This window comes from Globicephala melas, chromosome 9, assembly GCF_963455315.2.
Source record: "Globicephala melas chromosome 9, mGloMel1.2, whole genome shotgun sequence".
In the NCBI taxonomy this organism is placed as follows: domain Eukaryota; kingdom Metazoa; phylum Chordata; class Mammalia; order Artiodactyla; family Delphinidae; genus Globicephala; species Globicephala melas.
In genome coordinates this window covers 43,198,764-43,210,880 of record NC_083322.1, presented here as the reverse complement: position 1 = coordinate 43,210,880, position 12,117 = coordinate 43,198,764, and the positions used below count along the sequence as shown (strand labels likewise).

Here is a 12,117-nt window from a genome sequence, read left to right as displayed (position 1 = left end):
TTATTTTATTTTGTTTCAGGTTCAGAGAGTTATTTTACTCTTCAAAGGTAAATAGCTCAACATTTCAAGCCCTCCTTTGCATGAAGGAAGATTCACTGAATAAAATCTATTCTTTAGAAATAATCTGAACCTAGATAAATCCTGAAAAATTCTTATATCTTCCAAAATATATAATTTACAACTAAAGAACTAAGTTTATTTGTACCTAAGTTTACAATGACCCTTCATTTGATTATTTTTCCTTATCTTGGATAATTATAATATGATACAATACAAAGTAATAGTAATCATAAGATCAGTCATTAATACCAAAGACTTTTAATTGTGAATCCTTTGCATCTATTCAAGAGGAAATTTATTTCTCTTTAATACAACTTTTTTTCAAGTAAATGAATACGATGTACAGGTCATTTTACCTTCAAATGTATAATGTAAGGCGGGCCATTTCTGAGATTCTTCTCTCCTCAACTGAAACCTGGGATGTGGGTACACAATCTCCATTTGTTCCTTTACACAGATTTCTTTTTTTTAAACCTTTCCTCTCTGCCTTAGAGTTAACTGTGTGCACATTGGGTAACAAATGCTACCATGGCATTGTGTGGTTTTTCCCTATACTACTATAGTTGTGGATGTGGTAGTGTTTCTATTATAAACATAGGTTTGCAGAAGTTTATGATTTGTTTGAATAAAAGTTTAAAGATATTACTCTTGGGCTTCCCTGGTGGCGCAGTGGTTGAGAGTCCGCCTGCCGATGCAGGGGACACGGGTTCGTGCCCCCGTCTGGGAAGATCCTACATGCCGCAGAGCAGCTGGGCCCGTGAGCCATGGCCACTGAGCCTGCACATCCGGAGCCTGTGCTCTGCAACGGGAGAGGCCACAGAAGTGAGAGGCCTGCGTATCACAAAAAAAAAAAAAAAAAAAGATATTACTCTTCACATTGGCTTCCAATTGTGTACTTGTATTTTCTGATTTAAAAAAAGTAGGATTGAATATACATGCTTATGCCGTAGTATCTTCTGCTTAAGATTTGAGTGCCTTACCATTCATGTAAAATTGGCGTGGCAAATAGTGTTATTCCTGTTTTATGGAGACCTTAGATATACCCTACAGAGATTAAGTGATTTATCTAAGGTCATACAGGGAAGAGGCTGTTGAGGTGAATGAGGTTAAGTCAAAATCCAGAAGCCTTGGGGCAGTTATCTTCAACTCGGCTGTTTTAATTTGCAGGTGGCATGAGAATACTGTTTTAGTTTATTTTTTTCTTTGGTTATTTTGATTGATACCCTAGGAAATTAACTTGACAAACTTGGTCAAACTTTCTGCATCTTACCGTTTCTGAAAAGCCACTTGCTTATACTGGTTTTTAGGCACAATGACCAGTGGAGACTAGCAGGGCAAGTAGAGCAGGGAAGTCAGAAACTCAGCCATGGCTGTACGGTCTCTGGATAGCAAAAAGCATAGCTCAGTTGACTTCAGGCAGTAGGAGGAACAGGCTAGCAGAGGCTAAGGCCTTGAATTTAAAAAGCTTCCTCATAGAAATAGGGCATCACACTGGTACAGAGAGGCATCTGGGACCAGCATGGCATATAGGAGCCTCCGCACAGGCAGGTGAAACATGAAAAGCCATGTTGGGGAACGCACACAGCAGGCAACTTGGCACTGAAGTCAGGCAGCAGGGCTACAGCCTTAGGTCTAGTTCCTTGGAAGGGATTTGGCAGGAGCAAGGCAGCCCAGTCCTTTAAGGAGTGACCCTTTAAGCAGGCTCCCAACGTAGGGGCTCAGGTAGAAGGACTAAGACAAAAGTTAAGTTACCACATGGGGTAGAGCCTAGACCTTGGGAACAAAGCAAAACTCCAATTGTCAATACTAGACTAGATATAGTAAGCACAAAAAAGCCCAGTAAATAAATTAATTTCTAGTACTGACAAGGCCCATGAAGAAGATAAAACAGTAACATGTACATTTAAATTTATTTATGGATTTAGTCACACATTTATAGCTGTAACTTCACACCTACTGTCGTTTTCCAAAAGCCATACATGGGTTAACTGGGACTTTAAGAGTTAGGCTATGGATTTGAGAACTAAAATCATATCAACTATCACCAAAGAGCACTTGCTTAGTAGTTTCTTCCCTTTCAGATGTTTTTTAGCACCATTTTACCAAAATTAAGATTTTCTTTCACTCTTGCAATTAGGAGAGGCAATCGATGTTCAAGTGATAAACATCAATTGATGTTCAATTATTAGTACAATTGGTGTTCAACTTTAAAGGATAAAGGTCAGGTATGTGCATATGGGGTGTGTGTGTGTGTGTGTGTGTTTAGACGTTAAAACTGAATATTGGACTTATCAATTTAAGGGCTGTAAATAAAGGTAATGGATTCAAACACCAAAAAGGTGGTTAAAATAGCTTATCTTTAATGTACTTCTCATACTTGAGATTCTAGATTTCCACATAGTTTTGTTTCACATTTTATCAGCTAAGTATGCTACATGGTTGATCAGTGGATTATCACATTGCTTTTTTTTTTTTTTTTTTTTTTTTTTAGCGGCACGCGGGCCTCTCACTGCTGCAGCCTCTCCCGCTGCGGAGCGCAGGCTCCAGACGCGCAGGCTCAGCGGCCATGGCTCACGGGCCCAGCCGCTCCGCGGCGCATGGGATCCTCCCGGACTGGGGCACGAACCCATGTCCTCTGCATCGGCAGGCGGACTCCCAACCACTGCGCCACCAGGGAAGCCCTCACATTGCATTTTTAAGGCTCTTCTTTTGTCTCATAAACATTCCTTTTTATTATCATATTTGAGTTTATGTAGCAATTCAGGCCTTCCAGATAATAACCCTGTATTTCAGTAACAATATTTTTGAAGTATTGGCATTATGCCTCATTATATTAAAGAAATATCCATGCCAAATACCTAAACATGACATGGTTTTTGACTTGATCTGCAAGTTGGCAGTAGAAAAGGAAATTCTGTAGTACCTCTATATTAAGTAAATGCCATATCTACTTAAATTATCTAATATGTTACTGTAACCTACTTATGAAAACAGTAGTTTGCTTAGATGAATAGTCTATAAAATAGTAGGAACTGTTTTAATGCTGAAATGACCACAGAGCACACAAATGCCAAATTATATACAAAGGATTTTTCCTTCTTATACTCCAGAGGTTGTCATCAGTGGCTTCAAAAACAACTTGAAAATATGTCCTCTCCAATGACATTTGGGTTACTATTTTGTCTTAATTTACCTCTTCCCATTATTATTGAAATACAATTCAATTTTAAATATTTGTCTAGTTTAGGTTTTGATATTTGTATAGAGATGTCTTTGTAGTAACCAGCGGTTTATTATTCTTTAGTGGTTTGGGATAGGAAGCTGTTTTTATAGCCTTTGACATCTCATTTAAAAATAATTAATTTGTTTCCTAATTTGCCATCTATAATGGGTCAATAGAGTAAAAAATCCTGATGTTGGCAATCAGCGGGAAGTTCTCTAGCGGATATATACAGAGCCTGCACTTTGGTCTAAAGAACCAGCTGCTTAAGCCTACAAGGAAGATGTGTGGTGAGTGTGGAAAAGGCCTGAGGCTTAATCATCTGTTTGCTCGTTGTGACTCAGGAGTGTGGTACAGCTGCCAAGAGAGCAGAGGCAACCAGAGGCCAGGCTGGCAGTGAGAACTCCCAGTAAACAGGGGGCGGCTCTTTCCACCCTGCACTCCCATCCCCAGCCTGGTGTCTTGGGGTCAGTTTGGGGTTCTCTAGTTAGCTGTATAAATGTTTAAGTGTTTAAAATTGGAGCTCATTCAAAGACAAGTGGTCAGGATGGAGAGAAAACTTGAAACCATGTTTATATAAGGAAGAGCTGGAGGAACTGAGGATGTTTATTCTGGAGGAGAGGGTACAGAATTGCTGTCTTCACAGATATAAAGGGCTGTCATGTAGAAGAGAGGTTAGATTTATTCTGCATGGCTCTGGAGGATAGAATAAGGGCCAACGGGGCAGATTTTGGCTCAGTTTAGGAATAGCTTTCTGCTGGTTACACATGTCCCTGAAAGGAATGAACTGCCCCCAAACGTAGTAATTTTGGATCTTGGGGACAAGCATACCTAGGCAGATGGTTGCTACTGTATTCCAGAGAACGTCCCATGAGACTGGACTAAAGATCTCCAAAGTCCTCCCAATTCTAAGATCCTAGTTCACCATCTCTCCGTCCAGCAAACACATTTCTTGACCAAGCACAGTGCTAGGGGTGCGGAGACCTCCAGGCACTGGAGAAACCAGGCATGCAGATGGTAGCCACTGCGCAGGGTGAGGAGTACAGTGATGGACCTCGTTGTGTGAGGTCTCAGAGTCCTGGAGAGGGCCCACGAATGCGATGCTTGGATGGCAGTGCCTGAGCTGAGTCGTAAGTAGTAGTTGGCCAGGTAACAAGTGGAGATAGGGCATCGCAGCAGGAGGGCCGAGCATGTGTAGAGGCCAGGGTGAGAGTGTGGATGCAGATGGACAGGGAGAGAATAAAACGGTGCAGGTGCTTTATATGCTAAACTGAGCATTTGGCTTTAGGAGTTGAAGTTTAGGAATAATGTAATCCGATTTGCATGTTTGAAAGGTGGCTCAACTGATAAGGTTGAGGATAGAGTGGTACCAACAGTGAAGTCACCCAGGGGCTCCTCTCTGAGTCTCAGGTTACTCACCCTTATGTGAGGGGCTTGGACTATTCTGTAGTATTCTATGAGGATAGTCATTCAGTATCATCCTTTATAATTTCACTTTGATTGTCAAGCCTGTGGTGTTCTAAATCTCACCAGCCTCTGGGTACAAATGCAATCACATTGGCGATAATACCCAGATTTCATTCACACTTCTCTATTTTGCTGCTTAAGACCTCCAGACCCCCCGAAACTCATATCCAGTTATCTCTGGGGCCCCCTGGGGATGTCCGATTGGAGAGCATAAGCAGACCCCTCCCGCTTCTCATTCTGTTGTTATCTGAACCCACCTGAGGGTGGTGCTTCCTCATGCCAATCCTCTGTGATGACACCGCGGTCCCTGCCCACCATAGATATCCCTAGAATTACAGCTTGCAGGGTGCTAAGGTGACACTGCACTCCTCATGGTCTTCACTGCAGCCCAGCCACACTGTTCCCAGCAAATGGGGGTAAACGGCTCACTTCCTCACTTCGTGTCACTTTTGGTCACCTGGGCACGGGAGTGGGACTGGGTAGGCTTGTGTCTCCCAAAATCCCTCTTGACAAAGCTCCTCTGGTTTTGGCCTACAAACCCAAGGCTGTGGAACCAATAGCTGAGAGAGACATCAGGGTTTTCTCTCCCTTCCAGTTTCCCCCAGTCTCTCCTTGTCCTGGCTCGTTCTCCTTCAGCAGCAAAATGAACTATAATCCCAGGGCTTCACTCTCTGGATCATCAAACATACATACACCCGAGATGATGATGATTATCATGCCTGGCACAGGGCTAAAAGCTTCTCATATACCATCTCATTTAATCACCCCAACCCTTGGAGATACATATTATTGGTATCCTCATTTGTAGGTGAGGATGAGGCTAAGAGGAATTAAGTAATATACTCAAACGATTGACAGAGCTAGAATTTAAAACCAGACTGGTCTGGAATATTCCAGGCACCAAGCTCTTAACAAGTCCCCAGCAGTGGGACATAAAAACACTCATAATCTTATAACTTGATTAACAGTAAAGTGCTTACTTTGCTCATTTGTCATCTGTGCATAAATTGCAAATTGGCTTTTGCATCCAGGGCTGGGAAGAAACAGTGGATGCTGCTATTTCCCACCTTTTGAAGACCTGCCTATCGAAGAGTTCCAAGGAGCAGGCTTTGAACCTCAGCAGCCAGTTGAGCATACCCAAAGACACAAGCCGATTGAAGAAACATATCACCTTGCTGTGCGATCGATTAGCCAAAGGTGGACGTCTCTGCCTAAGTACTGACGCAGCGGCTCCCCAGACCATGGTCATGCCAGGTAAGAGCTCCATTCATGCTCCCAAAACACAACTGTACTTTGGCCAAATTAAAGGAATGTGCCTGTGGTTGTACTTGGGGTTTACATTTCATATTAAAGTGATGATAGCCAAGAAAATTACTTTCACGTTTCCCCTCAGATATCCCAGGGTAACCACTTGGATAAATATTCTTGGGGTATTTGCTTGCTAGACATTTCTAGAATGGTATGTCTTTTTTCTTCCCTCTGCTTTTAAATATATGATCCATTTTGTTTTGCTTCTAACCAATAAAAAGTGGATTAGAGAATAAAACTATTTTTAAGGAAAATTTTACTAAATGTGATCTCACGATACCATATTTCATAAATGTAAATAGGATAATACAAGCAGCTAATATAGTCCAGATGAGTCCCATCCCTTCTGCTGTTTTCCTGGTTGTGGTCACCAGAATAAGGGGGAAGAGACAAAGAAAAAGGCTGGAGATCAGGAGACATGAGCAGGCTTCAAGGCTGAGGCCTCTATGTGTCAGGGGGAGAGAGATCCAGGTTGCCCAGACCTGGGCAGTCAGTGATGACCATGGGCATCCAAGTCAGCCCTTCCCACAGTCAGGGGCTGAGCCGTCAATAGCGCTGCATTCGGTCCTTTAGAGGCCGCAACTCCCAAGTTCCGCTTAGCTCTACTTAGTGTGTCTCTTTATGGCAGCAGCAAGGAGCATAAGTAAGTGAATTTATTAAACGCAGCAGCGGTAGCATCTATTTCCTCCTAAAGCAAGGACCATAGTATGGGAAGTGGTGTGGAGTTTTTCATCTTCCTCCTTACATGCGTTTTGTACACTTACTGCCCGCCCCCCCATGCTGATGTTACTGCTCATATAACCTGGATATGTTTCTTAACTTTCCAGAGTCTAGTTTCTCCTTTCAAAGTGGGTATAATAATGCCTTCCTTGTTGCTAGGGCATTATATGTTTGTAAAGCACCTAGCACAATTCTTGGAACAGAGATATACTCAAAAAATTCAAACTATAATTATTACCATTGTACAGATGTATGCATAATTCACCTTATAAATTTGGGGTGGAGAGAACGGCTGGCTTGGGACCATGGGATTCTGTACTCTATGGTTTGAAAATTTTTTTGCCTTAATCATACACAGGCAGAACCTAACTTTCATTCCAAAGTAATATTTCTAATGTGGCATCTCAGAATAGAATTGCCTTCCTACTTAGAAACAGTTCTAATAGTTTGTCTTAATTTAGGTCGTCTTCATCTTGCCCTTGTTAACATCCTCCTAACTGGTCCTTGGGCCTCGATTCATCCATCTCTGTCCACTGTTAGGATGATTTTCCTAAGAAATAAATATGTAGGCTTAATGAGATACTAAATGAAAAATATTCACTATAATCAGCAATCAGTATATGGCTCTCCCTCCTTTCTTGCCAATTGGAGAAACAAAGGAGGCTTGAGGGAGAAGGCCAAATACATAAAAGGGAAAGCTTAAAAAGAGATGGACTGACCCCCTGATTGGCTGGTGTGTTTGTCAGTGCAGGCCTTGGTAGCCCTGCCTTGTCTTCCCCACGTCCTTGTTGGAGCCTCTTTGGAAACAGCCACTGGGAGTCCGGTGGCATTGCTGTGAGCAAACACCTGGACACCTGGAGAGAAACGATGCTTCTTTAGTCACATTTATTGATTATAGAACTTTAGACATTTGTTTAAATAACTAGATTTGGAAGCAACTTCAGGGCTGTGTCCTTTGAAACCCTTGATGTAAAATTTCTGAATATTTGGAAGGAAGAGGCAGAGGAAAGGAGGAAGAGAAGGAAGGGAGGGAGAAATGAAGGAAGATGGAAAATGTGTTTGTTCACAAACCAGGAATCTGGAAGCCAGGTGTGTGCCTGTCAGACTAGTCTAGCCGAGTTCATCCCGTTGGAGAGATTGAGGCTGTGCGTATTTGTCGCGGTCATAATTGCTTGCTTTTACTTAATGATGACCCACTTTTTGACTTTAGTTGAGTGACTCTCCCTCCCACCTGCCATATCCAGTCATGATAGCAAGTTCTTAAAATTTGTTAAATCAGTGCTCTTCGTCATTACCATGCTCCATTATTGCCTATAATACCTTTCCTCCATAGAGCTCAGATTTTTCACATACTTATTTCTGTACTTAACACGTTTCTGAGGTAGAAGAAACATGTAGAATTATTGCTGTTTTACAAATAGAAATTGAGTTAAGGAAAGCTAAATATCTTTCCCAGAGTTACATGGTTACCAGAAGGGTTAGGTCTAGAATCCAAATCTTGTAGTGCACTGTGCTTCCCTCTAGACCACACAGACCACACGGTACAAATATATTTCTAGCCAGAGCCTCCTCCTGTGTGAGCTATTCTTGATCTGGCCTTGTTTTCACTTAAATTGGCCTAGAATTGTGGGAGGAAAAGGGCAGAAATTTCACACAGTCTCTTTTCTTTGCTATGAGGAATATAATAAGGATTTACCCTGTATTTGCTTTGTGCTTAATTTTTATTATCTCAGTAGGTGACATGGTACCATTATTACAGAGATTATTTCTGAGTTATTTCTGCTTCAAACCAGTGGTTGTGAAATTTCTGATGTTTAGCTATAGTTTCAGAATATGTGAAGGTAAAGTGGCATATTAGAAAGGAGTAGATTACTGAACACATAAGCATACAAGCATTTTTCACAGACATGATCTTTTTTTAATAGCTGGGCAGGAACTCAGAAATCATCTGGTTTACTTCCCTCTCTTAACAGCTGAGGTAACGAAGGCGCTAGGAAGATGAAGTGACAAGTGAAGATGAAGTGACTTAAAAGGCAGGGATGTGTGTAATTTTACCATGTTCCCTATTAAATTACAGATGAATCTCAGAATAAAAAACTCTTGGTCTTCTCTAGCCTCATGACTTTATGAACCCAGCACCTTGGATGTGCCCTTTCTTTGCTCCAGTAAAGGCCATGATGACAACATCCTCCCTGGCGTCCAGAATTTGAAAATCTTTCCCACTGGGAATTACCTTATGGACTTCTTTGCCTCACATTTCTCCTGCTTGCCTTTATCAACCTTCAGCTTCTCTATCAGGATTTAGCCTAATCTTTATTGGGTATTCTTTTTATTACAGAACCATCAAACTTGTATTTTTCTTATCTGTACCTCTGTATTCACATCTTTCAGCTGGGGAATATTGCATTTTCATTAAATGTCTTTTTTCTAATCTCAGTGGTATGTATTCTACCCTTAGAACAAGAGTTACAGAGGGCCACCAGGGTAGTGTTTTAAAAAAAAATCTGAATGTGAATGCCTTTAGTTGCCTAGCTGGCTTTCTCATACCTGTTTGTTACTTGCTGCAACCCTGCAGGTGCTTGAGGCTGAGGTTTACCTTAAATTGCTAGTGATTAAAGTATGGAAGGTTCGAGACTAATTGGTATCAGAAGAAGACTACCTGAAACTGGAACCAACATTTCATTGTTTTCATTAGGAAAACAAAAGATTTGTTTGAAAAAGAGTAAAGTTAAAATCAACAGTAAGTTTATCATATATTTGCCAGAATTTATGTTATGCCTGCAATTTTGTGCCAATTCTTAGAGACAGCAATGAAGAAATTGCGTGAGGTTTTTGTTTTTGCTTTGTTTCTGGTATGATGATGGACACTCAAATTTGGCCTAACTAGCACCTTCACAAAGAAGGTAATTTTTAGGAAAAAATATTCCAAGGCATTATCCATTTTCCTAGGGATCTTTCTTTGATCTGCAAACCATTTTCTTCAGAAACATCTATCATGTCATCATTCTAGCCAATTTTCTTCTCTTCATTGTTAACTGGACCAATTGCCAGATTTTCTTTTTTTTTTTTTTTAACATCTTTATTGGAGTATAATTGCTCTACAATGGTTTGTTAGTTTCTGCTTTATAACAAAGTGAATCAGCCATACATACACATATATCCCCATATCTCCTCCCTCTTGCGTCTCCCTCCCACCCTCCCTATCCCACCTCTCTAGGTGGTCACAAAGCAAGGAGATGATCTCCCTGTGCTATGTGGCTGCTTCCCACTAGCTATCTGTTTTACATTTGGTAGTGTATATATGTCCATGCCACTCTCTCACTTCATCCCAGCTTACCCTTCCCCCTCCCCGTGTCCTCAAGTCCATTCTCTACATCTGCATCTCTATTCCTGTCCTCAATTGCCAGATTTTCTCCGGGTACTGTCCTTGCATGTGATACAAGCGGTTCTCTAATAACACTTTAACTGCATTGCATCTTGCATCATTTGCAAGGTTTGTAATTTCCCTCTGCAGCCCATTTATGCTGTATTTGCAACAGTTTCCAACAGTTGGTGAGAGATGAACCAATACAAAAAGTTGATAGCAGATGGGGATTCCTCTAGTGTTAAATGTGGAAAGATACTGGAGTAGAGACTAATTTTATAAGTGGCCAATTCGTTTTTGAGTGAATATCTTTGTATTATGCTTTTGCTTTTTTATGATTACAATTGGGATAATTAGAACATCTATAAGTAGGAGAATCCCCCCTCCCCAAAATTATGTATGTAAGAATTTAGAAGGTGCTAGCCTGAATTCTGATCTCATGTGTAATGTGACATTTCAAAGCAATGGAGAGTGGACAAGGTGAATTAATTGAAAAATGTTTCTGGGAACAGGCCAACCATTTGGAGAAAAAATAGATTCCCTAGCCCATTCTGTGTGCCACGATACATTTCAGATGGATAAGAGATGTAAATGTAAAAAAAAAAAAAGGAAACACAAAAACACAATGAAATAGAGGTAGATACATAGACATGGAGGTGCAGGATAAGTCTTTCTAAGTAAGTCAATAAAGGCAGAAAGCAAAAGACAGAGCTTCAGTGATACACGTCTCAAAATCTGGTCCAGACGCATATAAACCGAGGTGTATGTTAATGATAATTATACTGGGTGCCACAGTTATAGGTGGTGTCTGAGTGTCCTCCTGCTAGTTCTCTTCCATATAATGTGTACATTTTCGTACAAATAACGAATATAACTTTTGTAAAAAGAGACTGTGATAGAAAATGCCAACAATAAAATGACTATAGTTGTATCAGAAATGGTGGTAAGGAAAAAACAAGGACTGGTGTCATAAATCAGGAAATTAATGACTTTTATGTTATTCAAGGGCAATGACCTGTATTTATGGGGCTTGTTTGTATTTCAGTTCTGATAAAGAGACCCAAGTACTTTGCAGGACTTTGTGCAGCTAGTTTATGGATTGTGCCTCCTTCCTACCTCTGCCTCTCCTCTCCAAAAGTAGGCCAAATCATGCAAGATATTGATCTCTGAGCACTTTTTTAACCTTTTCCCAAGTGGCTACATAATTGCTAAATTGGGTGAACACTTTGCCTACAACCCCCTTGACTGCTCTGCAGCCTTTTTCAGTAAGACCATTTCCTTCTTAAAACGTTTTCATTCCTTGGCTTCTCTTTTACTGTTGGAAACTGTTCCTGGCCCCCGCAGGCTTATCTTTTCCAGTCTGCTTTATGCCTTCTTGTTCCTTTTTGTCTCTTGACTATTGGTGTTCCATCTTTATGCTCTCCTGGACGATCTGATCCAACTACCACCTGAATTCCATGTGCCTCTAAATTTGTACCTTTCTGTCTGGCGTCTTCCAGGTTTCACATGTCTCCATTAATACCCCACAGTCCTCTCCAATTCCACATGCCTGAATGAAACTCATCTCCTACGGTGTGCCTGATCTCAGTCGATGATATTACCCAATGCCCAGGCCAGCGTCCTCAGAAACAATCTTGAGTCTGTTTCCTTTCCTCTCCATGTTCAGTCAGTTACCAAAACCTGATGGTAGCACCTCCCAAATATATCTCTTTTCACTGTCCACATTGCCATTACATTACTAATGCTCTTATCTCCTATTCAGACTACTAAAATGACGTACCAATAGTCTTCTTGTATTAAAAATCCTCTTTTATTTTTAGTACTACCATCAAAAACAAACAACTTATGAATGTTCATAGAAACATTATAATCAAAAAGTGGAAACAATCCAAATATTCCTCAAATGATGAATGGATAAATAAATATAGTATATCCATACAGTGGAATATTCTTTAGCAATAAAAAGAACTACAACATG

The 12,117-nt window shown here is 40.8% G+C and overlaps 1 protein-coding gene across 7 annotated transcripts in view; it reads left to right on the top strand.

The window, feature by feature from the left end:
• Positions 1–12,117, top strand: part of BBS9 (Bardet-Biedl syndrome 9) — a 445,438-nt gene that overhangs the window by 377,992 nt on the left and 55,329 nt on the right. For all 7 annotated transcript variants that reach the window (XM_060305435.2, XM_060305434.2, XM_060305433.2 and 4 more), the window contains one exon: positions 5,779–6,001. In XM_060305435.2, coding sequence (XP_060161418.1) covers positions 5,779–6,001 — 223 coding nt within the window. The remainder of the gene's footprint in view (positions 1–5,778; positions 6,002–12,117) is intronic.